Source organism: Andrena cerasifolii, chromosome 1, assembly GCF_050908995.1.
Source record: "Andrena cerasifolii isolate SP2316 chromosome 1, iyAndCera1_principal, whole genome shotgun sequence".
Lineage (NCBI taxonomy): Eukaryota > Metazoa > Arthropoda > Insecta > Hymenoptera > Andrenidae > Andrena > Andrena cerasifolii.
This window is the reverse complement of record NC_135118.1, coordinates 6,392,974-6,420,593: the sequence shown is the minus strand read 5'-3', so window position 1 is coordinate 6,420,593 and position 27,620 is coordinate 6,392,974. Positions and strand designations below refer to the sequence as shown.

Below are 27,620 nucleotides of genomic sequence, written 5' to 3'. Positions count from 1 at the left end.
TTTATTCTTTAAATAAATTTTTATAATCACCTAATGAATTTTATTGAATCTGCATGAGAAATATTTTTATCCGTTCAACTCGGCCCTATCCAACATTAAATTCTGAGTGCGCCACTGTCGGGAAAGTACTTATTTCCTTTAAGGGAGGAACCCTATTTAGGACGCTAGGAATAAGGTGATTGTTGGGAATTTTTTTCTGATGAACTGTTGAGCGGATCTTTTCCAAACTTTCAGGGTATTTTCGTTCACATTCCGACAATAAAAATTAATTTTTTCGTTACAAAGTGTTCGGTAGAAATGGAGATATATGAACACTTTCGTTAGGACTCGCGCGCCGGAGTTGCAAATTTGCGATTGTAATGGTGGCCCCAATTCTTCCCTGAAATGAAAAAACCAAGGATTTTCTTATTTCTAGTACAATTACATTGTCGATGAACCTAACGAACGGGGAAAAAGTTAAAAGTTGGCAAATTAGTGGGACTTGAAAGAAAAAGTTACGATTCTGCTATATTTCGTACTATTTATGAAAAAAGACTTATTCAATTCAATTTATTTATCAAAGTTATAGGTCCATCGACAATGTAATTATACTAGAAATAAGAAAAACCTTGGTTTTTTTATTTCAGGGAAGAATTTGGACCACCATTACAATCGCAAATTTGCAACTCCGGCGCGCGAGTCCTAACCAACGTGTTCCTATATATCTCCATTTCTACCGAACACTTTGTAACGAAAAAATTAATTTTTATTGTTTGAATGTGAACTAAACTACCCTGAAAGTTTGGGAAAGATCCGATCGACAGTTTCTTAGAAAAAAATTCCCAAGAATCGCCTTATTCCTAGCGTCCTAAATAGGGCTTCCCCCTTAAGGGGTTACCTACCGTCAGGAGATAGAAAAAGAATCGATTCTTTGGGAATTTGTTTCAGAAAGTACATGCATATTTTTATGCAATGGCTTTTGTATTCAGACGAGGAACACTTTAACAGGTTATTATATTACGTTTTGGTATTAAAATATTTAGTTATTGCAACATTACACCACCAGACCAAGATTTCTTCAAAACCGCTTCACCAATCTTTCTGAAAGTTTGTAGGTTTCTTCTAGACATTCAAATCTAGTCTTTAATCGAAGCATTTGTTTTTCCAATGCATAGTTTTTATTTTATGGATGAAAAATAAGTGTTTTCTCTACGAAGGTCGATCATTTCACTTTAAACATCTGCCATTTTGTCCCAGATTAAGATTTTATAAAACGGAACGATTAAAGACTAGATAAACTATTGTACTAACTAAATCTTCTTCGTTTTTTTATTTCAGATAACCCAGTTCCGAATAATGTTGGTCACCGCAAAACGTGTTTCTAAAAACATCTTCCGGGGAATCAGTTGCAATTGTGCAATAACTAAATATTTTTATACCAAAACATAATATAATAACCTGTTAAAGTGTTCCTCATCTGAATACAAAAACCATTACACAAAAATATGCATGTACTTCCTGAAATAAATTCCCAAAGAATCGATTCCTTTTCTACCTCCTGACGGTAGTTAACCCCTTAAACAGGTAGATATATAACTTGGCGTGCCTTTAACAGTAATCCTTCTCAGTAAGTACTACGGTCTACATACTGATTTCACTATTTTATCGACTGTGACAACCCCAGTGGCACACCTTTCCAGACCGTTTAATAAGCCGCAGTTCAAGCAATCATTTCGACAGGCGAACACTCGTCTTTCACAACCTCCGCGTCGTGCCTCGCGAAACAGAGATCTCGCGGTGGCAGCGACAAGTATGCAAAGTTCATTAAACGATCGACCTATAAATCTCGCGCCCGGGACAATTTTTCTCCCCCCGCTGCCCTGCTGGTAACTGTTCTGCGTAGCATGACCTTTCCGGTCGACACGCGTTATCCGTAAAAGCGCTCACCTAGCCACGGGCGAGCGAGCGTGTATCGAGAGACGCGAGGGGCGCGGCCGAGTCATTAAATCTTAGCGAGCAACCCGACAGGACTAATCTGCGTCCATTAAGGCTAATGGGGAAAAGCGCGAGAGACCGAACCGCTGTCATCCGCGTGTCGAAGGCGAGAGGGAACGTGTCCCCGCTAACGAAAAACGCGTGTCCCTGACTTTTCACTCGGCCGCGTCGCCTCTCCTCCGCCCTAGCAGCGCTGCGAACCCTTTGCCGCTGTCGGGAGCAAAAAGCAACCCCCCCCAGGACCGAAATCGGGTCATTAAACGGCCGTACATCATCGCCGGGACGTGGCGCAGCCGTGTGGCTGGAACCGTGCAGGGTTTCACTCATTAGCCTTGAATATATCCGTGGAAAAGCGATGGATCGACCGGAGGATCAGGCTTCGACGAGCAAACGTGGCGTAGGAATATTATTTAGGCGAGTGTATTACAGTTGCTTTGGTAATGTTTGAGTAAAAATTAGCTCGATTTATGAGTGATAGCTGCGTTCAGCAGCGGCTTTGGAGATTTAGCGCCCCTAGGCCAATAAGCGCCAGCCGCCTTTTCCGTGAAATATCATCAAATATTTTAACTGAAAAGAGTCGAGACAATTTCAACATTAATTCAATATGGGAACGTTAATTCGCTACTTGAAAAAAGAGAGAATTGTTTTAAAGATGTCCCAAGCCGCTGTCTTAAAACATTTTCCAATTTCTGTCGGTCAGAATTTGCCCTCCCCCCAAAAATTTGTCGCTCTTCAAATTTTGTTGCCCCTGAAAATTTTCCACCCCTCGAAATTGTCGCTCCCCAAAATTGCCACCCGCAAAGATTTGCCGCTCCCAAAACTGTACACAAATCCGCCCCTGCGTACCTTCCCTTACGGTACTGTAAGGAATGAAGTAGAAATAGAATGTGACTTATCACCTTCTGTTTGTCAAACTGCTGGGACATAAATGTCCAGGGTCAACTATTATTTAGTATACGACGCTCTGCCTCGATTGCACCCCGACCTCGTAGAGTCCCTGTGTTTAGGTAAATTTACCGGGGAAACACGTGGCGCGCAGAACATTGTTGGCAGGACTCGGACCGTGCTCGTGTAATAAACGAATAAAATAATAAAGTGTCGTAGGTTCCGCAATGCATTTAGGGGATGGCTAAAATTTGCCTCCTTCGACATCTGTTTGGCAGACGTTTTATTGCTGGCTAAATTCTAAATTGCACACGACGATGTTGTCAGCCGTCCCGGCTGGCGAGTGAATCAGATGCACCGTGATTCAATATAATTCCATTCCGACCGAAGACAGCAAATATTTGGCGGGGCCTTCAGAAGGGGTTGGCAACGTACTCGGAGCGTAAATCAAATAAGCGATCTTATCGTCGGGACGTACACTGCCTGTTGGCAACGTTAAATGGTCTACGATAGGATCGCCGAGTATCGTTCTATACGGTTGGTAAATAACAGACCCAATATCCCTGGGCACTAACTTTCGTGCGCCCTTCTAAAGTACACCGGCGGCAGTTTCACAACCGTGCACCAAAGGGACTGGTTCCCGTATAAAAAAAAAGCTTTAATCTTATCGAATTCACGGGAAACAGATACAGTTATCAGGTGGAAATCAATTCGACTGAGAGCCAATTTCTGTCGCTAGCAAACAGGCCGCCCCTACCTTCGCAATAACTCGGAATTCGGTAATGGGCACGCGTGTCGGGACGTAGGTACACCTCCCTAAATCTAATCCTGAAAACTATCGCGTAGCTGGTGCGACACTTGTCCAGAAATTTTCAGATGAAAAATGGAAGTTTTCTCCGAAAATTAAGTAGCCTTTGAGATAGTATGGAAGCTCGAGATTAAGTGACTAAATAAAGTAGGAAATTTGAAGTGAAATGTGGGCATAGCGAAGATTTTTTCATATGAATCTATGCAACAGAACAGTGGAACTCAGGATTTAATCTTGAGGGGAACTTTGACCAATAAAAATATTGTTAATTCAATTTCATTAAAATTCATTAAGTGATTATGAAAATGTGTTTAAACAATAAAATCCAGATCTCTTTTTACAAAGCTCTCGAAATACTTCAGTCGGGAATATATTAATCTCCTTTTTCCTTTTTCTTTGGGAAGTGCTAGGAGATCCCTTGCCCTTCCTCCCTCAGAATGTGCAGCTGCAAAAAAGGTCTCAAGTATTCTGTACACTCCCTTAGATTTCAGAACCAACGCATCGCTAAAGCTAAAAGTATAGTGCCTCTACGAGCTGTAGTGACTTAGGTGTGAGGCCACTCCGCGGGGTCTTAACCGATATCCTGCTGGGTATGGGCCGCTAAACGTGACCTCTTGCAGGACTGTGTTTACGGAAGACCAGGACACAAAACCGGGGCCCTAAAGATTAAGTGTTACAATTTCGATTTTAATAAAATAAAAAAGAGATTGATTATCATTATTAAAAGACATCAATTAAGCTTTGCTACTGGCTATTCAAAATTATCTCATTGTCAGCACATATTAAATACAAATCCATTGCAGTAAAGTATATGTACAGCATTAGAACAGTTGTAATATAAATTATTTTATATTAACAACTTATTTTAAATTAAACTCACTGCATGCTTCAGGTAATTTTGGAGATTTTACCCTTTAGGACCCCGGTTTTGCCCTGGTCTTCCCTAAACACAGTCCTGCAAGAGGGAGTAGGGGGCACGTTTGGCGGCCCGTACCCAGCAGGGTATCGATTAAGACCCCACTGAGTGCCCTCACACCTAAGTCACTATAGCTCGTAGAGGCACTATACCTACCGTATCAAAGTTAGAGTACCCACCCTGACAAGTCAAAAACAAAAGAAAAACCCTACCCATTCAGGCGCTAATTTCCACGATACCCAAGTCACGGCCCTCGCCCCCACCACTCGTCGTCGTGGCTTAGCGATTAAGATTCGCGGATCGTCTCCACGTCCTTAAACGCGCTCGAGCCACGAAGCGCGTGCCGACACATCGGTCGTTGTACGGACACACTTAATAATACGTGTCGACGATCGAGGGTGGAGCAGAAGAGGGAAGAGAGAAAGAGAGAGGAACGGCGAAGAGGCCGGACATAGAGCAAGGCTACGTAAGCGGTCCGTGTTCGTACAACGATATACACGGCTGGTTGTTTCTTATTGTTTACCCTATATGTCCCCGGAAGCAGGGCCAATCCGCCGGAAAGACGGGACCGTTAACCCGTACGATCCCGAGACCTCGCGGCCGTGCATGCCAACTCTGCATTATTGGCTTTTTGTATGCTTATGTTAAGCGGCCGCCAGCCACGGCCCGGCATAATGCTCCCTTCGAACTCCTTGGCACACCTCGTTGATTTTCGGCGACGTTATCGCCGCTGCTGTGATCTGTCACACCCCGCGAACTTCATCCGCCGTTTTCTGAACAGTGCACGCGTGTTTGCTGTGTTAAAGGTAAATATGCAATATGGAATTTAATTGAAAGCTTTAATGGCGTGGAAATTTTGCGTAGAAAGTTCCTTAGGTGAGCTGTGTGGAAGTGACCTTTCTGGTTGGAGGTAACGAAAAGTTCAGGTAATTTAAAACAGCAAATTTCGAGGCGTCGAAGTTGGTTAATTAGTAATTATGAATATCAATTTTCTATAAAATAACAGGCCTTTGTTATTCAACAAATACCTACCTACCAAAAATTTCACTCACCGTCAAAAATTATACGTCAAAATGATAATTTATAATGAAACGAAGAGTGAAGGTTAGGTATTCGAAAATGCTAGATATTCGTGGTTGTACTTAGACGACTACCGTACTGTCGGTTCTTCTTATCGTAGTTGCTAATTGGAAGCCACGAAGCACACGCTGGTAAATTTGTATTTGTAGCGCACCGAGGATTACTATGCGGGAAGTTCCAAGGGGAAAGAAAAACTATGTAGGACCTTTCTGGGGTAATGAATATACAATGGACGTTCGACGGAAGGGTATAATTCCGCTGTAGGTACAAGTGGAGTATACAGATAAGTATTCCCATCGAATGCGTTTGTGGATGTGACTATTGAGTAGTTAAACGTTCCCCATTACAAACGCGAACGCTGTACGTACACGATTCGATAAGTTCCTACGATTATTTCAAAGAGCGCGTTACGTAAGCCGCGCGGCCGATAACAAGCGAACGTGGAGCGAATTATCGATGCAACAAAATGTTTCAGCGCTATAGAGGGAAGCTCGAGCCATAGACGTCGCGGCAGCCTGGAATTTCCACATTTGCAGTTTTCGATGACCGACGACGATTCGTCCGATACGCGTGTAAAGTATTCGCGGTCGTGATACGGCCCCGACTGCGAGGGCAGCGTTAAAAAGCTTGTGTATATCCCGCGCGACACGCAGGGATAAATCTCGTGCGGCGAGCTTTTTATTATTCGCGGAGAAAAAGAGACTCGATAACGTATCGGGCGACACCGCGACAAATAGACGCGCGTGCGAATCACTCGCGAAAATGTGGAAAGAACTGTCTCTTATCGTGCGAATGCGATGTATCCTCGCAGCTGACACGCCAATTTTCTGTCACCATCGCGGGATGAGCCACGACGCACAGTGGTTTCAATGGAGGAAAAACAGTCCTTATTTAAACGTTAAATACACAGAATTTTTTCAACACAATTCCATAGTAGGATAGTCGAAGCACTAGAGGCAACAAGAATTTTCTGTAAATACCATTAATTTTTAAGGAAATTATAATATGAAAGTTGGGGAATAGAACACCTGCAATTTTGAGTTACAAACGCACTATCTTTCGAGTAGCATTTCATCTGTCTGCAAATTAGAAAGACAAACGCAATTTTGTAATTTGATTATGTTCATACTGAACATATATATTACATGAATTAATTCAATGACACCCTCGTTGATTTCAGTAGGACATAAGTTGAACAAGTAGGTATTTTTAACAATAGAATCGAAGTTTAATTAGACATAATTTTTTGGCGATAGCTAGCGTCAAGGTAAGACTTAATACTGTGGTGCGTTACACTTTTGAGTACATAACCAACCAAGTTTCAGCTGCGTAAACCTGCGGCTTTGGTGTAGGGAGCATTTTTTCAAAACCCGGGATACCAAGTTTCGTATAAATTGAAGGTGTCACATTGATGCTATCATATTTTTTCCTTGATATGGGGATTTCGGACCACTGTGCGACGTTCATCTTTCGAAACGCTGTCACAGTTGGTCACGATCTTTTTACCATTATCTACAACAATGTACGAGTACCCTAAAACCAGTAAAAGCGTTTAAACGCGCTAACAAGCGTGTATACTTAAGTAAATACCTTGAAAACCCCTGCGGGTCGGAGCCTAAACTACTTAAGTACCATTCTTACTATTCCGATAAGGCGCCTAGCGATAGAAATTATTCAAGTTTCCATAGCGGTGATGTAATAATGTAAAACTGACCAGCTTTGGTAACAATTCTATGAGAATTTGTGGTTTGCAGAGCGGTGATTAACACTATTCCTACCGACACTTCACGTATAGTTATTCCTACCGCAAACAGTAAGACGGACTACAAATTTTTCTCAGAAAATAAACAATAAAAAAAGAAGTGAATATTGAAAAATGTATTGTACGTATATTTGAGGAAAAATCGTGAAGTTTAAAGGCGATTCAATTATGTTGTATATAGCAAATTCTAATCGAAATTTTAAAAACGGTCATTTGACCGGTCATGGTAGGAATAGTGTGCACAGTCCAAATACGTGTGACTTTAAGGGGACTAGACAGTCAGAAATTGAATTTTTTTGTTGTATTTTGCGAAAGTACCACCCCTTTCCCGAGTAAAATGCCGTTTGGTTTATGTTAAAATTCGCAAAATTAAGGATTTTACAGACGAAAAGGTCGAGCGCGTCATAAGCCGTTTCTGTGCGCACGCAGGTAGACTAATTCCTCTTTCGAAACTTTAAACGCGTTTTTCTCGGAATCATATTTCCTCTTCGTTTTGCAGTGATTGCGAAAAAACGGAGGTACAAGTCGATTTGAAAAAAATTCAGCATATGTGAAACATGTTTAGTTACGACCTGAACCTACGCGTAAGTCTGTGAGAACTTCTGTTTTTACAAAAAAAAAATAAAATAGTTCTTTTCCCTGGCGAAAAATTAAGTTTCTTTAAAATTTGCCGTTTTACAGCCGCCATTTTATAATTTTGATTTTTTTTTTCTTTTTCAATAGGTTCAGGGCAGAATGGGAGCCAGGGCAAAGTATCAATTTCAGAGGATATTTCACGATTCAATTTCTTACGGCCAGAATCACTGCGAAATAACAGCGGTTCCGGAAAAAAACACTTATATGGCAACTATAGCGCTGTCATACATATGTATATATTATTCAAATAATTTTAGTTTTACTGTTTATAGTATTAACAAACATTACCCAAAAGTACTAGTCACAATTTGTATTCATCTCTTTGTAATTAATTTGCAAAAAAATACTTGAGTTTCGAGCGATCTGACTGCCTACTTCCCTTAATTTGTGCACGTCACCGCTCTTGTAGTAGATTTCCCGCGAAATAGAAACAGTCGAATACTGTAGTCAGTTGTCGTTTCAAAATTCCCGAGGAAAATCGAATTACGTGTATCCATACTTACTCCCAAACCGACATTGAATAACTGCGGCTAACAGCGCAATAGCAGTGTAAACCCAAAACTTTTGTTTTGAGTTCTAAAGTCGTTGCTTCAACTTCTATTCTTAGGTACATAGGTATGACTTCGTAAAGAATATCATCGCTTAGGCGTGTATTATTAGTGTACACGTAACTGTAAATATATGAAAAATTTGAGAATTGGTATTGCACAGCGTAAGTCAACAAAATTTTTGTGCCGGCATTTTGTAGATATATTTGGAAAGTTGTTCAGGCCACTATACATCGAATTAAAGTTTTGCTGTATACGCGGTGGAAATACCAATTTAAAATTGTGGATTCGGCCAGTATTGCACTGCTAGCCTCCTAATCCCACAAAACCGTCCATACACATTTAGAAAAAGACAATGCACCACCAACTAACTCACCCTCCCACCGTCGCAAGAAAATGCCTTTGCCAAAAGGCGAAGCTTTGGACTCCACTTTCCCGCAAAATGTTTCCAGCGCGCTCCACGCATCGTTATCGAGGCTAATCATAGATCACAACTTCGTACCCCTTTCTGCCAGATCGAACGAAAGAATAAATACAATATTTCTCGAAAGAAGGAAGGAAGAAAGTGACGCAGCAACGTGGCAGTCTACATCGGCCAGAGGATATCAGCAACGGATCTCGATGGCCAGCAGGTGCACCCCCGATCTTCCGGCAATTGTTATCGCGCGGTTCCGGTTTGGACCGGCGGTAGGTCTCCGTAAAGGAAGACCCGGTGCGCGACGCGACTAGACCGAATGGATGCTAAGCAAGCTGTAGTACCCGATCGTTTCCTTGCATACGAAGCAGTTTCCCAGCGGAAGTGCGTCACGTGGCGAGCACTCGACTCCGCGAGGTGTCCGGACCACGGGCGGCGGACTATGTCGTCACGAGCCGCAACTACCAACCGGGTCGACGGATGATACGTGACCGCGCGGGGGCCTCGTTTCTCTGAACCAGATAACGAATTAATTAGAAAAATCGATCGTCAACGCTGATACGATACTGACCCGCGTGTTATCGCCGGCTTATACGAAACCTAAACACGAAATGTATATTTTGTGTAACTCTCAACGGACTTCTCGCGAACAAATCACGATACTCTAGTTCGGTAGATTCGCGCGTGACGATTACGGGCTTGATTGCGGCTGCAGGTGTCGTTCCACTGTGGAGGAAGTATGGAGGTGTTTGGATTAGTGGGAATTGAGCCGTGGAGCGTTGCGAGGGATTGTCTTCGATGGCCCAGAGGGGCGGGGGAGGGTGCGAGAGGGAGAGGTTTGGTTGTTCTATAGGTTGCAAGGTTCCTTTCAAATCGTTCTGCCATTTGTGTTAGTTGAACCACCGTCATCATTAATAGTTTGTCGAACTAGAGTAGTTATCACAGTTCACTGTCCATTTTCCCTACACCAGTCTCCCCTACAATTAGACCAGCGAATTTGCCGAATTCGTAACTATCAACGTTCTCCCAGAATTACTCGTTACGCGCTCCGGCTACCCATTCCGAACTCCAGCCACCCCCCTACTCCAATTGTTTACAGTGCGCGATCTCGTTAACAAGTCGTAAAAACTCGCTTACAAATCTCTTCCAGCGACGGTTCTCTACTAGACCACCATCTTACGAGCTGCAAGCGATAAGCAGGCAAGTGGAGCAGTCGGAAAAAAGGGGAAAAATTGAAAGTATCTCCACCGCGACCGAAATGACGCCGGAAGACGGCGATAAGCCGACTAATTATCGATATCCTCGGTCAAAGTGTCCACCTACCACTGCCGCCGTGCGCGTCGCACACCGAATCCCACAATCTCGCCCCGTTCCGACGATACGCGATTGCGATTTATCAAAATGGGCGAGACCTTTCGCCGGTCGCGCATCGTGACACGCGTTGACCGATTCGAGCGCGAGAATAAAAACGCCCAAGGTGACAGTCCCGGGTCAGCGGAGCGCTAATTTATTGGAATGTTTATGTGTTTCTCGCCCGCTTCGTTATCTGGCCGCCGCGCGAGCGAGCGAGCGCCAGGCGAGAGGGACAGAGCGTGCGAGCCGAACAAAAGGGGATTTCCTCTTCTGGTCCCTGCGGCTGCATCGTCGGTCTTTCGTCTTTTGTCTGCCGTCTCTCGCGAGAGAAAACAGGAGCGCGGAGATTCGGCCCTTGCGGTGGAAGCGTGGAGATAAATTCGACGGTGGTAAAGAGAAAAACTTTCCGACCGATGACACTTGGCGACGATTAATTCAATCGAGCGGCGTATTACTAATCGAGCCTAAGGTTACTGGTTCACGCTCGGAGTTCGGCGTTTGCGGAGGTGCCTTCCTAGTTTCGACGACTGCGGATGCGGTATCTAAAAGGTTCTTCGTGGGGAGATTGCTGTGTCTCTCCTCGTCGTTTCATGTGCTTTTAATATTTCTTCGAATGAATTTATCGCTGCGCTAGTGATACTGCAAGGGAGGTACAGTGGAACTCTATTTGTCTGTGTATCGTCGCAAAGTATGTAAATGAAAACGCTCGGTAAAAGAAATGATAGCGTGTTCGAAGATGTGGTGGAAGAAAGAATTAGCGGACTCTTATTATCTGATCGATCCAGTTGTACGAACTTGTTTGTCCCCCGACGGGTTCGGATAAATGGAGTTCTCTACTGTACTGAATAACCTAAGCTACTCTAAATATTAAGTACCGGGGTGAAGCTGTTACTTCGAGCGAGGCAAACTTTCCTCCAAATAACATTCATGTTCTATTCAAATGAATTAAACTTCTAATAATAGGAGAGAAGATACTCCAAGTCGCGCATCATTAATAATCCACTCTCAGGCTAACAGATTTGGTGTCTTCTTCGCTTCCTTCTACTTACAACCACGGGCGCGATTATGGTTCACGTAAAAGTGTTAGAAGAATACTGTTGAAAACTCACCCATTGAAGGGATAGCTGGCGAATGCGGCGTCGTAAGGATGGTACACAGATGGATAAGGCCATGCTGCAGCTGCTCCTGCACCGAGATTTTCCTTCAGATCGAGGCCTGCAGCCTGCAACCCAAATAATTATACTTGTTAATCACGTGGCGACGCCGCGCGCGAGCTATTAGCGCTTACAAGAAAAACACGCGAATTCCTTGATGCGAGATTAGCTAACTGTCCACTGAAATCGGAGCACGCGTTTAACCACAATACGAACGAAATATTTACTGGTGAAACGCGTGAATATTTCAAACGCCGTCGTTTCGTAATCGACTTCGCTGATCCCCGTTGGAAATTTTCAATTAACGCTTATATTGGCGAAACGAAAACACCGCGCGACAATCCCCCCCTCTTGAAAGAATGGAGACGTGCATTTTTATATATGGATGCAGCGGTTAATTGGCACCGTTCCTCGCCCGAGAGCCCCAATTAATCGACGGTAATGAGAAAAATAGCTGGAAAAGCGGCGATAATAATAATTAGAATCGATGTGTGCCGCTATTGTTTGTTTCTGTAACCCCGACGCACAGTGGGGAAGTTTTGCGATTATATGGCCAAAACTATAGAAATGATATTTTTGAATTTTACAAATTTAATACAAATGTCAATTGAAGAACTATATCCATTTTCGTGGTCAAAACCTGAAAACTTATTTTTAATATTTAAAATTTGCCACTTTTACGTACTAATATATGAGAAACTAAATTATCCGACGAAACAGCACTTACAAAAATTACGAACGATAAAGATTGTTTTATTATTTACATTTATAGACTTTTTTCTTTTTCGAGCATGCCTCTGCTACAGTGCAGCAGAGCATAGCAGAAGGGTTATCGCTGACACACTGGATCGTGTTTAATAAATGCATATAATTACAAGATTAGCAATTAATAATTGTATTTATCGGATCAAAATAGTCCAACGTTAAATAGAAATGAAAATCATTGCAGGATCTTATGGGATTGATAACTATTTTATGTATTGAAAATTGATTCTTATATGAAAAGGATGTTTCTAAAACACTACTTTAAAAATTGTATAAATTACGTATTAAAAACCGAAACACAATTATTTTGAGGACAAAAAGATATCTTACGCACCACCAGGAATTGAATCCATGCCTTCAAATTATTTTCAGATCTTTGGATAACACAATATAAGTGTTGAAAATCTGGATTAATTCTTTGCGATCGGTCTAACCTCGCATGAACATAAACATTTGCGAATCTATACGAGCTTTGTATTAAAACATTTAACAGTAAAATTGGTGACATTTGATGCTCGTATTAGTTCTTCAATTGACATTTATTTTGTCGAAATCAAAAATTTATTTTTGTGGTTTTGGCCATAAAATCGCGAAATTTCCCCACTTTGCGACGGCACGACTCCTATACGGCTGTATTTAAACTTCCATCAACCCGATGGAATAATAGAACCATAGAACGGCGCGCCACCCCTCTCGACTCCCCACTCCCGCTCTCTCTCTCTTTCTATATGCATTAGTCTTGCATCAATGGCATTAATTATACATCGTGTTCGAATCGCGTAGTCATCGCTGGTCGACTGTAATTAGCGGGCCAAAATAGTGAGCGCGCCACGGTGGCCATTTACGGGAAAAAAGGGGACGAATTTAACTCTTCAGTGACAATGGATAACGAGTAAAATTCTCGGGGAAATGTACTGCTTCCGAAAAATTAAATTGAAATTAAATGGTGGTCGGTATACGTTGCTCAGGGAATGTAAAAAGAAATATAAGTCCGTATAAAAAAAGTGGAGGAATTTTAACGCTTGCCAAGACTCGTAGCAGCAGATTTCGAAATTCTATTTCACAATTGTAACATGATTTAGCTCTCTTGTAGTCCTTCAGAACCACGCACTTAGACACTCGTCGTCAATCAATGATTCGTCGTCAGGTAATGATTTAAAGATATGCAAGGGAATAACATTGTGACTAATTGGTACCAATTATCCAATCTCGATATAATTTTTTGCTCACGTCACGATAGCAGCTACATCCACCTGCCTTTACATAGAAAGGAACATCTACAGAATGATCAACAGAAAGGTAGAGCAATGTTGCGCGATAAATTGCAAGACGGTTCTATAACAGAATCAAAGTCCAAGCTATAAACATGCAAATCTATTTATTACAATAAATAGATATATATAAATAACGAACCAAACTATCTACGTGGTATTTCAAAGACCTATTAGGTGCGTTGTAAGAATCTGAACCAAATCTCATCCTCCGTTATCTATGAACCCTTAAGGAGACCTTCCGGCCTAGAGCCCAAAAAAAGGTGATCTTTAGGAATTAATTGAAGGAAAACAACTATATATAATTTAATGGGACTTTTTGCATTGTGTTAAGGATATCCTAAATTATAGAAACTTATTTTTTGTTTCATAATTAATCATTGCGGACGGCACTGGGGAGTCGTTAAAGTCAAGGCGTCAAAAAATTGATCCAAATCGGTAGGACCTGTATCTCCAAAAGTTATCATCCGCTTCGACTGAAACTTTACTTATTTTGAAGAATATACTTCGGGCTAGGGGAGAAACCAGAAAAAATGACAAAAATAACATTTTTTTAGAAAACAACGACACTTGAAGTTTGAAATCACTTGTTCCCTATAGTTTTCATCCATTCAACGTCTTAGAAAATAATAAATTTTCAATTTTTTGTATTTTTTTCTCGTACCCCCCTAGCCAGAAGTATATTCTTCAAAATAAAAAAAGTTTCAGTCGAATCAGATAATAACTTTCGGAAATGCAGGTCCCACCGTTTTGAGAACACTGTTTCGGGAAAAACGCGTTTACAAACTACTCAAATGCCTATAACTTCGGGAATTTTACAAATTTCAACAAATCCTTTTAAACACATATTCCCAAAACGTTGAACATTCAAAAACTGGAATAAAAGAAATCAACTTTTATACCGGAAGGCCCCCTTAAATCGCCCAAAATTTCAACTCTAACATCCACCCATCCCTACATAGAAACACAGCGAGTTCCAAATGCCTGAATTTGGATGGATGACAGAAATTCAGGGGGGTCAAAGCCGAGGTAAACATCCCCCCGCAGTAAAAATGATACTTAATGGCTTTCTATGAGTACAAGAGCCACGAAGGTGCCCCGTGCACGGAACCTGCGCAATCTGCTGCCTCGTTACGAGGAGGCCAAACGCTGTACAGCTCGCTCCTTAAGCTCGATCATAAAGAGCGACGATAACAGGGCCAGCCCCGACTACGTCTCGAACACGACAGTGTCCCACTGTTACGGCAGGGCGGATTCATAAATTTACGCTCCGCGGCTATTTTCTTCGTGTACGAGCATTGTGTGTGGTCCGATAACCGCTCCTCGCGCGGACGAATATACACGCGATGCCCAGATATACCTACTCTCTTCTCGCGCGTATATTAACATCGCTGCCCTGGACCTCGAACCGCGATAACATCTCGATTATTGGATAATGCATCGCGCACGCGGGAAGGAGGTAATTTCCACCCTTTTCCAGAGAGGAACGCGAGATTCGACGATCACAGCGACGACGGTGGAAGAGGCAGCGTCAGCGCGAGCTGCTCGTGGCTCGGGACCAGCGAGTGACCATCGATGCACGCGTCGAGCAATCGATGACCGTGGGTTCGTTATCTGACGATGAAATTCCCCGAGATGCGAGATAACCAGTCGATTCGCACGGACGTTCTGGCATTTTATCTATGCGTAGGCTGAGGACGTGCGGCTAATCGGTATATCGAAATGAAGCCCTTGGTTTGATGGGGAAAGTAATAGCTTGCGGAATTGGTAATTAACTGACAATTAGGGAAAGGGATTTGGGAGACGGTAAGAGAAATCTAGGTTTGTCTCACTGATGGTTACACGCGAGGCATGATCTATGTACTGCTACTTTTTAAAGTATCAGTGGAATATCGTATATATCTGCACACAATGGCGGAGTAACTAAGAAATGATCGATTCCATATAAGAGGCATTGAGAACAAAAATGGACTAACCCACATTTTCTGCAAAATTGAGTTAGTAGAAATAATGTATTCCAATAGGATTTTTAACTAATCATATAAAGTAGGAAATTTTTTATTTCAATATGGGTTAGTCCGCTTATGCTCTCAATGCTTCATATAAAAGCACATTACGATGAGCTTTTCGTGGACAAAATCATAATTCTGCGGGGCTCTGTGCATAAATATTTATTATTATAAAATTTCCTTAAAAGGCCCCACGGTCCACGCAATGTTCATCATAACTTTTGCCCTATGCGTAGCTATTTATTATTCTAAAATTTAGAAGTACAATACAAATGCGTTTTTATTTTGGCCTCGCACAATTTGGAACCCGGCCCCGCAAAGGTTCAAGCCGGCCCTGAATATAATATAACTTAGAAACCCTAAGCCTTTGCACTTCAAAGTTTCCTATAATACACGTCACTACGCCCACACCAAGTACCAAACGAAGTAGCCAATTCCGTAAATCGTGCATGCAGAATGGTTCAGAAAGAAGTACTCACCGTGGGCGTGTAGAATGGTGCTTGTTCAGCACCCAGGCTAGGAAAGTAAGCAGCCATGCCCTCGGAGGCAGCGGCCGCGGCCGCAGCGGCGTACGGCGCGCTGTACATGGAGAGCGCGGCCGTCGGTAGCGCGCCCAGCCGCTGATAGCCGCCGAGCAGCTCGTATTGGCATGAGCAGACCGTCTGGCCCGTCAACGGGTCCGTGAAGATCGGCCTTCCGGTATCGCAGCACCTTCCGGTCGGCGTCGGGCCGCCGGCCGTCGGCGGTGGGTGACCTTGGGACGGGCTGACTGAGGTGGTCGGACTGCCTGGCGGCCTAACCACCGCGCTGGTCACCGCCATCCTGGCGTTCGACAGGCCAACAGCTACGCCCAGGGGATGATTAGCGGTGGTGCCCGCTACGCTCACAAGCGACGAACCGCCCGCGCTCAGGATCGGCGAGGCCGACGACGACGTCAACGACGAGCTCCCTGTCACAGGACACTGCAACAGAAAATTTCGATGTTCCTTGAATGACAGTGGAGTTGAGTGGCTTGTAAGGATATAGTGAGTCAAGGGGTGTGTGAGTCCTAGGGCATAGGTGTATTATTAGTTGAGTCAAATGGAGTATTTTCAATGATTTGAATGTTTTCCCGCGTCGACGGGAAGTTAAAAATGTTTGTTCCTATGTGAGCATGGCGGATTAAACGGGCGGCCGACGAGCATTTGTCGCCTGGGACCCTGCGCGAAAGGCACCATCAGGGCCCCATCTTCAAAATATAATTATAATTTAATTCACACTCTACGTTTCTTTTGTTTCACATAATTTTGGTACCACACTCTTTCTTTGTAAGGATATTCAATTTGTTTACCTCCTGATCATGTTAATAAAATAAAAAGTGACACAAATCTTCAGAATAAAAATTGATTTGTAGGATAAAATTTTCTTGATATTACATTATATATTTTAGTAAATGGTAAGATTATTAAGATTAAAATTGATATGATTAGTCCGATTACACCTCCTAATTTATTTGGGACGGCTCGTAAAATTGAGTATGCAAATAGAAAATATCATTCAGGTTTAATGTGAACAGGGGTAGATATTGAATTAGCGTAAATGAAATTATCAGGGTCTCCTAAAATATATGGATATTGTATAATAATTAAAAAGTGAATAAAAAAAATTAATGTAAATCCTAATATATCTTTAATTGTAAAATATAAATGAAATGGAATTTTGTATTTATTTCTTCTTGTACCTAGAGGTGTACGCGCGCGTAAATTTATTTGTAATTCTGTTCGCAGGGTGTCCCAGAACGTTTGCTCTACCTGGGCCTTTTTCCTTAAATCCGCCACTGTATGTGAGACATAGCATGCACGATAGAGGATGTACTGTTGATCGATAGAAAGTTGGTAGTGTGCTGGGTCTAAAGGAATATTGTTTGGAGTGCAAGCTGCTGAATGTAATGTCTTGGACATATTGCCGCACAACATAGGAGCTTTCAGTATTAGTAACCAAAAATTACGCTGATTATGTACACTGGGGGAGACCGGGGCAGATTGTAACAAAAAAAGTTTTCACAGTTTTTTCTGGAAAGTGTTTTCCTCAATCAGGAAATAATTTGCGCGATTTACTACTTACATATGTGGTGAACTAATTGCGTGAAAGTACGTGACAAAATCTTGGACACTTAGACATCTAGCTTCAGCTTAAACAAATCTTATTACTTATTTAAATACAAATGTAAACACAAATAAACATTTCTAAAAAATATAAATTGAAAACACATATCATTATTAAACATTTGATATACACGAGTTAAACAATAATTTATTTTTCATCTGATTCTATCAAAGTCTTCTTTTTCGCTTTCTTTATTTTTGTCTTTATACTTTTTGGATTCTCCATTGTTCTCTTGTGCGTCTAGAGCATCTTTTTCTGGTGTGTCAGCAAATCGCTTGCTTTATCACCATTTAGAGCGGAGTAACTAGTAGCATGTTACAATTTACCCCGAGCTTGAATTTTTGCGTCTTATCTCAGCAAACGAGAAACTGAACATCAAGTTACTAAAACGCGTACACATTATAATAAACCAATGTGTACTGATGTACTTTTGTCGTTTGCGACAAAAAAACAAAAAATTCAAACGCTTTCTAATGACGGTTAATTGAAACAAAAGTGCTAAGACAACATTTACTTACGTGCTCTAAATACTAAAACTTCGGGCTATAACCACAAATTGAATATAACGCTTGTTTGTGTCACTAAATCCGACAGTGCTGATATCGTCAAGCAGCTCTCGGATGCTGTGGGTTACCAGATTAGTCGTTCAAAAGATTTTCCTTATGTTACAATTTACCCCGTGTTACAATCTGCCCCGGTCTCCCCTGGGCTCTTGATTTCGATGGAAGGGAGTCGAGGACGCTATTGGCTTTGCCCATCTGTGGGTTACAACGCAAAAGGCTGAAAGAATGGATTTGGAGTTCCTATGGGGCAATTGGATTCAAACCTACAGTTTTAGAAAAACCTTCTCACTGATCACATGTTTCATATGTGGTTCCTGGAAGAATGAGAGAATAAACTTAACGCACGCCAGGCGCGTACGATAGCTAAGTGTTTTTTCTAAGCACTCGGGGACCCAGAGATGAAGTGGTTGTTTAAACAGATTGGCTGTTAACGGAGTTGATCGAGTTCTTAGGATACACGGAGGCGAAGATTCTGGAGCTGCGAGGGGTTCAACAATCTTATAATAATCAAAGTCATCTTATTACCAGTGTGAAGTCTCTTCTATTGCACCATCGAAGTGGTAGTGTTGGGTAGTATGGTGTCATTCTATCACCAACCTTAATCATAAATATATTATTTGTTAATTCTACGTGTGCACAGAATCCAGCCGATCGTTCCACAAGATAATCACACTAACGCCTTGATCTACCAGCAGCAGATAGACCCCGACCTAAATGTACCAAATGCCATGTCCCACTTTTTACGCCCTAAGCTGAAGTGTCCAACAAGAGTCACTGCGTTCCTCTAAAGACTCCCAATCTTAGCTTACAAACGACGTATAACACTGTGTCAACTAAATAACACCGTACCGCGTCATCGATCACGACAGCGCAACACTTGTACGGTTTTGTTCCTCGGTCTCTCCGTCTCCCGACTAAACAAGAAACGCTCCCAGACCAAGATACTCGTATTACCTTATATAAATACAAAATATACGTCAAAGGAGGGGGGGGGGGGGGCGAATTAATTCGCGTACGCTCACGGCAGCAAGATATCAAGACTTTCAAGCGTGATTATGTTAACAGAAGTTTACATCGGCGCTGTTTACCTCGACGACTACGGGTCTCCGGGCAAACAACCCTGGGCGAGGGTACGTTTACGTTACAGGCCACCCGCACGCTCCCCCTTTATCTTCTCGCGTTACACGTTCAACTACTCTCTCCATAATTTTTTATCGCGAGCTTAATATTTGCCCCAACCTCCGTGACCCACTTGGCCCCCGATTTACGGTTCACGCTCGAGAAAGCGATGGCCGCTTCAGGGGGCGCCATCGGCCGATTACAAAATCGGGAAACTCGTGTCACCGATGTTTTCGCGTCCGCGGACACTCGTCGGACAGCCATGCTACAAGCGTCGCCTCTCGTTCGACCGCGTTGGGTACACACGCGCATTAACATAGCCAAAGTTTGCTCTCCAGGAGGCACTACCGACGACACGCGTCCAGAATTCGCTGACGACATCGTCGCGCTCGCATCCCTTCATCAACCTGACGTTTTAATCGTAGCTCGATCTCTCGCATCCGGCCGCGCTGCAGCGTGGCGACTGCTAGTGCACCTGAGACAGGTTGCGAGGTTTCTATTTTGCTGAGTTGATCGAGAAATCGACGTGGCTGATAGGATAGCCAGGTCACTAAGTGATAGTTCGATCGTTTAGAAGTTTAGAAGGAACTGGTAGACCTTCAGCGTGGTGGAATTGATCGGAGCTTGTCGAGAGGGTATGTATAAGTGTCACAAGAGAAAACAGATCTACAGAGATGATACTATGCAAAATGATGCCCTTCGCATACCCTGATCCACCCCTACACACATTTTATCAACTTCAAACACGAATATCGTAGTGTTAGTCTAATTCCCTCAACCCTTTCATTGCAATCTGCACAGCAAACAGGCCTCAAAAGACTGACACCGACTAGGCCAGTTAAACAGACACCTGCCTGGCCCGATAGTTTCCGATCAGCGAGACAATGAACGCCCCGACGCCGTCGTCCCGATAATCGGAGCCAGCGCGAGGCAGCTGTGCGAAAGAACCACACCCAAAGACCCCCGGGACTTTCCAGCAGCCTGAAAAGGCCGAGCAACTGCTGAGTCGCGAAAGGCCACCGCCAATCCTGCCCCCTTTCTCCAGCGGAAGGTAAACCGAAAATCGGGCCCCGTGTATAATGCCGGGAGAAGGGGGCCTGCTCATTAATTCCATATCAAACAGCACGGCTAAATAGATTAGCGGGTTGAGTGGCTTTCGCGCCCCGAGCCTAAACAAACCCCACGTGTGTGTGTGTGTGTCCCTTGCGCAGGGTCGTGCGAGCCTCCCAGACCATCAATCTGTCCCGTCCACATTCATCCATCCGTCCGTATCCGTCCTAGGCCTCGTTCGGATGGCCCCCAAACATATTGTCCAAAGCCAGCCGCGCATTGTGCGCGCGGGGCGAAAAACGTGACCCACCGCGCATTATGGCATCGAGAGCCGCGTTAATGCGTGTTCTTCCCCAGGCCCTCCTCGAACAGCCCAGCCTCGAGAATCGGTTGCTGGATCACGGCGATGCATCGTGCCCCCGCGTGCAGGGCACTGTAACCGTTGCTGGATCGACGGGGGAAGGGGGTATGTTTCGATCGCTGATAAAAGTCGAGAGATATGGTCTCGGTATTTTTGTGCACTGTTACCGTTTTTTAGCGGCTGATATTTATTGTCTTCTGGTAATTGATTTAGTGGCTCTGCTGTGTTCCATTGGGAGGGTCTACACGTTTTGGGGTTCGTCGGTGGAAGGCGCGGTGTTTGTGGCGAGTTTGAAGAAATTAGTAGTAAAGTGGAACGAGTCATGAAAGGGTATTGTTGGAAAAATAAAAGTACCATCATGGGGTGACTCTGACCACAAAACTAGATTTTGAAAGAAATTTTATTCTTCTAGCATCTATTGGGTAAATGGTATTATTATCAGACAAAATGCATGTTGAAGTAGGCAGTTAAAGCTAACCAAGGCATTTTGTACTAAGTTTGAAGAAATTGCTTAAGAGTAACGTGTAACAAGTGAAACGTGTAATGCAAGGGTATTGTTCAGCAAATAAAAGTACCTACCATAGAATGGGGGCCGCAAAACTAGATTTTAAAAGAAATTTGATTCCTCTAATATCTATTTTATAGACGTTATTATTCTCAGACAAAATGCATCTTGAAGTAGGCAATTAAAGCTATCCAAGACACTTTGCTTGAGAATACACCTGTTCTACAATAGATGCTGGTGGAATATGTTTTAAAATCTAATTTTATAGTCAACGTTACCGCAGTGGTCAAAGTTATCACACTTGAGGGGACATAGAGGTTTGTATGTACACAGTAAAGTAACAATGTCGACGTTCTTCCTCGCTGTAATGAGTAATCGGTTATATTTTGTTTTCAAGTGCTTCTCTGTCAGTTCGAATATTACGGAAGCTACTATCTATTAGAAAACAACTTTGTTTACAATTTGCAGCATTCATTTTCGGAGTGAAGAAGGATAACAGAAATACACTAGCGCGCACTAACCTTCAACATCGACCACGTTTCGATCCTCTCGGTTTGGTAATGCGCGCGCGAGGATGTGTAAGCTATCGCGGCTTACACGGTTGATATTTTAATCGCGACCGCGCTGGTATCGCGCGCGATGATCGATGAGCACACGGTGTACTCCGACGATTTGTCGACTGGAATTTGTCAAATGCTTTGCAAACGTCAAACGACGGGGTCGACAACAGTCGAGTGGCTACCAATTAGAAACCACCGGTGAACGAACCCATTAATCCTTTAAAAACACGTCGCAACAACAAGATTCGATGCTACTAACCAGCAAAAACCGAGGGAAGAGGAATAATTACTCGAAGATCAACGTGCAGGATGAACAGAGTGATCTACCTAACTGGATGATGTAAAATAACTATAAATTAAGTAACTCTATAAATAACAGTTTCAAAAATTAGTTATTCGTTCCGTCTCTTTTTCATCGAATATTAAATAATTTATTCCACCGGAGGTCGCAAAGCTTATAACGAAAAGTTCGATACTGAAGGATTCCTTGTAATTGTAAGTAGAAGAGTTCACGTTACATTCACTCCTCGTGGTTTCTTGTAGCTTTTTGACACGTCCTCATCGTCCGTGCAAGCATAAAAGTAGAAATTAGCCACGTGTCTCGGGGGTAGAACCGAGCACGTGCAGCTTTCGCGTGAAAGTATTTTTTCACTTAGGGAACAGAGTTCACGAGTTACTCGAGGTGGTGGAGAGTACGGTGAATCAGCCTGTACGGTGCCCGGCGACCGTTCTCACCAGGAATCGTAAGATTCCACGGGAATCCGCGTGAAAAGCGGAGGACGGCAAGAATGCGCTTGGGGGCTCGGGATCGGGCAAGGGGTTAAACGACGAAGCGTGTTGGCGAGTGTCCGGGGCCACGGGCCATAATTCAGTCCTAGGGGCCGTGAAGGAGCAGCCGGCAGTCCCTGAGTTACTCCACGCGATCGCATCGAGGAGCTGCACGCCCGTGGAACCCGGTCGACCAGCAACTATATCACCCTGGGCCCCGTGTGGCCGTTCCTTGGCGTCCACTCGCCTTTAAAGTACCGTCCAACGCGACGAAGGCGTGATACAGCGGCTTGAACAGGGGGCCTCTCCTTCTTCGCGCTGGTAGCGGGTTAGCCGATAATTATTCGTACGCCGGGGGATCGATATATCGAGGCATTAGCCCGATACGCCGACTCGTTTGTTCCAGCGACCGTGCTAATTGCTCGTCCCAAGGTTCCTCCCTTTGCAGCGGGGCAAAACGGAAGGACCAGCGTCACGTACGGGTGCATTATGATACGATTGCTGCACGGATGCGGTGGAATCCTTCGGGGGTGCCTTTCGTTTCGTTCAGGAGCCTGAGGAGGAGATTTGAAAGGGAGTAGGATTTAATATAAATGAATATTCTTGCAGTGTAAAGCTGTAGGTATCGTAGGTAATATCGAATAGTTGTTTTCTCCTAATAAACAAGGAGTAGGCTGACTCCATAGTTTAAGGGTGTCACTAAAGTACATTCGAGTTTGGATACAGAAAACATGTTCTATACTTACAGAGGAAGATCCAGAACCCAAGAATTCAAAAAATTCTGTAACTTTGCAAATATGTAGGGGATTTCCTCCCGATTACAACGCACTTTTTGTTTGCTGCCCAAATTCACTCAAAGAGGGTGAATTAACCCCGGAAAATTCGGCTATATTTTCCAATTCTGTGTTATAATTCGCGAACTGTAAGAGATAGAAGAAAAGTTTCAAGACAAAAGTTACTTCTTTTAATTAAATCTATCATTTGGTAAAAAATTATTTTACAGTTCGCGAGTTATAACACAAAATCGGAAAATAACCGGATTTTCGGGGGTCAATTACACACCCTTGGAGTGAATTTGGGCAGCAAACAAAAATTCCGTTGTAATCAGGAGGAAATTCCCCACGTATTCACAAAGCATCTGAATCTTTTTAATTTCCGGGTTCGAGATGTTGCCTTGTTAGTAATACGTACCATGGTTACACAGCACACCTACTTCTTGTTACTCTCAACATTACACTGCTTGAAATAATGAGGGTGCTGAGACAAACTTTCCCAGCACCCCCCATCAGACTACAATCCCATCAAGACCCTAAACAATCAGACCCACACAGAGCCATCCCCATCATTGTCCACAACACCCCTCTCCGAACCGAAAATAATCCAGCGCATCGTCACTGCAAGACATCGAAACTACTTATATAGATCCCCAGCGAAGTAGCCCGAACGCGCGTCATCATTCATGCGAAGGAACTTCTGAAGCGCCTGCGGAGGAGCCACGCTAAGGAAGGACGAGACACCGGGTGACACCTCGCGCGCACGGGCATTTGCAGAAAGCTGGCCGTGATTCAGCTCACGGGCGAGGCCACTTCGTAGCTTCGCATACCTGTGCCCGCGGGGCCCCACGAAAAACCGATTATGTATCGCATACGCGGGGTCTGCGAGTCGGCGATGGATGATCGATGGACGGTCGGGGGATACCCGTCGTCGGGGAAAAAAAACTGGAAGTCCTCGGGTGGAAACGGTCGTGGAACGGATACGATGGAAACCAGTACTGCGACGACGCGGCGCGGCCACGATCAGCCACCCCTGGTACACGCGTTTTATGACGCGATTTATATGCACAATGTAACAGTCGCGTCGACGTGGGAACACGGTTACGTCGCGGTCCACCTCGCCGTGTCGTTCCTTTCTTCTGGCTGCCCGGTAAGAACCGTCCTTACCTCCCCCCTTCGGCCAGCTCTTCCACGGGGGGAAAGATCATCGGGGGCCCGGCAGAACCGGGAGGAAAGGCACGCGATCGCGACGGTAGATTGACCAATGGGTTTTTTCGACGACGATCGCGGCGCAGACCGACCTGTCGACGGTCGTTCGCCGATTTATTGCGTATCCATATTCAGAGGCCCGTTGAAGACTTTAACGCGTTCATCGTCGCACGGCGATGCCCGCGAAAAAATCGTCTGCTGAGGAACCGCCCTGCGAACCACTCGACACGCTCCTATTGAAACTGAACTCGTGCTCCGCGTAAATTAAATTTGGAGGAACAGTATGGGTAGCTTTCGACGTGGAACCGGCGAGCCGCGTGTGCCGCGTAACACAGGGCGATCGGAAAATGCCCACGGAAGAATAGGCGGGCATGGAAGGAACGAGCAGTCGAATGGCCGGTCGAAGGACCTCCGGTGCCGTGAGCTTCCACGATTTATAGATCCGACGGGGAATCGGTTATCCTGTGGACACAGATGCGCCGGTGTTTGCACACCAGAGCATTTGTCACGCGTGTCCTGGCGAGAGAAAAGGGACCGGTCCCTCTCCTCTCTCGCTTTATGCGCGTCGATGATGCCCTCTTTGCAACGAGGCCCAGCCGAGTCAATATTGACTCCTGGCCAGATTGATGGACCTTCTTCGCGTGTGTGTTTAGGCCTCGCGGCACTCACTTATGTTCCCACCCCGGTGTCTCGTTAGTCCCTGTTTAGCTCTCGTTCTACCTTCCGACGTGGCCCCGCGGAACTACTCTGTGCTCCGTGAGACATGCATGGTACAGTGGCGAACGTTCGATGGTTACGCCGTTGCCACAATTTCGACGGCGGCGTTCGATCGAACGAGAGACGTGGACCGTTCCCGGCCAGGATCCGGCGCAAATGGAGCGGACATTAACGGTGGAATTTATTTCAAGGGGCGCCGATTCGTTGTCGAATCGTCGAACCGGGATGTGTCTAGCGAATGGACTGCAGAATCGAATGCTGGGTCTGGTCCAGAGAGTTTTTAGAGCACCCAGAGGGAAACGCGAATTAAAAGATAAAAGGGGAGGACGTGAAAAGATGTTTCGACTCTGCGATAGGAAGACTTTATGAAAGTTCAAAACTCTCGAGATTCCTCAGGATTTTTAGGATCTAATGGTGTGGAATGATACGCGGACTCCATCGCTAACTACTTCTAGAAAAGTTACCATTTCCCTAAAAATCTGAAGCCCCAATGGGACGACTGCGCGAAATTCTTAAGCAGATTTGATAAAGCTTTCTCCATTGAACTCCAATAACAATAATTTTAATATCAACCGCATTGCTCGAAGGACAAGCTGAAGGATTCCGAGCATCGGTTCACAGTTTTATTTGCAACCGATACCAGTTGCGTGTTATTATTATCGAGCGATACTTCCGCTTCGCGAGCAAACAGTTCGGCGAGAATTACAGAATGGAACCGCGAATCATTCATAATTACCGTGCAGCTCGCTCAAAATACGAATTGTCGATAGCAAGCAAATTGCGCTCGGTTGCCGAAGGCGCTTGCGAAATCAATTGACCGGACGAACGTCGTAACGCACCACGCTCACGTATGTTTCGAGAAACATCGATCAGCTTTCATTAATAAAGACGAACGATTTATCGAAGGTATCGAGGATGTTTCTGTTAGCACTGAAAGTTTACCAAGAACGTATTTCCTGAAACCAATATCAACCCTCCCCGTATTTCGAACACTGTCTCCAAGAATAAATGTACCTATCACAATTGCTGGATGAATATTTAATAAAAAAATCTGTCGCTCACTCGACTACTGCTAATGCAGATAGGCACCCATAGAATGGTAGAAAAGGAGGAATAAATTGTTCTCCAAAAGCATGTATAATACTCTCTTAAGTAAAATCTTCGATAGCACGCGTCTCAAGAAACCCTACAGAAATTTGTGAAAAACTCTCAACTACACCCGACGAATATCCCAAAAAATCCCCAACAATATCCCCAACCACCCAAACACATAAATTCACCCACAAAAAGCCATTTCTCCTTCTGCACCCCTACACATCACAAGACAATCCCACCGAAACACCAAGCGATCCCAGGGAACCCGTGACACGCGAGAGCCTGGAAAGCGTCCCGGCGAGGTCTACGAATGTAAACGAAATCTGATAAACCGTGAAATCGGTCGTTCTCACGGGGGTTTCTCCTTGGTCGCGTCTACGCGGTATCTGGCTAAATTAATTCGCTGCTGCTAACTAATCGGCTGGCCCCCTTTCCTTTACTGCCGCGTCCAAGAGGGAACGGTGCCGTTATCGGGACCAGGATCGGCCGGAAGGGGTGTCGCGGGACAATCGTCCGCGACTATGCAGCAGGATCGACCGACTGGGGGGGAGATGGGATGCACGCGTTTCGACAAAAGCGGCCGGGGGGCAAGTGGGAGAGCGAAGAGGATGATCGCCGAGTCGCCATCCGACACCGAGGTTTCGCCGTAAAGCGATTAGCGGGCGTGAGTGGCGTTATCGAAGGAGAACCCGGTGACGATACAATGGCGCATCCGGCGTCATTTGCTAACGCCGTCAGCCGGACGATAGCGGCGTGTCTCTCTACGCATTGTCGCGCGATACTTTCGTCCTCGTCGGCATAATCGGTATTCCTCGCCTTGCCCGCCGTATATGTAGAGCCCGTTCACGGTAGATCGCTCGCGTTCCACGCTATTTATTAAACATACACACAGTCGCCCCGGAACGTATTTAACGCGATACCGCTTATCGCCCCGTAAGAGTTACTTTGTAATCTTGGGGACAGCGTGTGTTGGTTGTTACACGGTCGGCTGCCAGGCGCGAAACAAAAACCGATGCCTCCTTTTCCGCCGCCAGTCCTTTTGCTGCCCTCCCCCGGTTTTTTTCTCTCGAGATCGTCTTGCTCTGCGGCGGAGCCAGGTAATTCGGAGCAATTAGTGCGATTATACGTGTAAAGCCGCGTATTCACCTGCGCATTCGCCCCGAATGTGCATTCGGCGCG

The 27,620-nt window shown here is 44.5% G+C and overlaps 1 protein-coding gene across 2 annotated transcripts in view; it reads right to left on the bottom strand.

Annotated features, from left to right (window-relative positions):
* The window catches only part of Mirr (iroquois-class homeodomain protein mirror), a 64,421-nt gene that overhangs the window by 13,284 nt on the left and 23,517 nt on the right, over window positions 1-27,620 (bottom strand). Inside the window, exons 2-4 of one of the 2 annotated variants that reach the window (XM_076809003.1) lie at window positions 18,810-18,881; window positions 16,056-16,538; window positions 11,487-11,599 (exon numbers count right to left, since the gene is read on the bottom strand). In XM_076809003.1, coding sequence (XP_076665118.1) covers window positions 11,487-11,599; window positions 16,056-16,538; window positions 18,810-18,881 — 668 coding nt within the window. The remainder of the gene's footprint in view (window positions 1-11,486; window positions 11,600-16,055; window positions 16,539-18,809; window positions 18,882-27,620) is intronic. The other variant, XM_076809011.1, reaches the window with a different exon arrangement.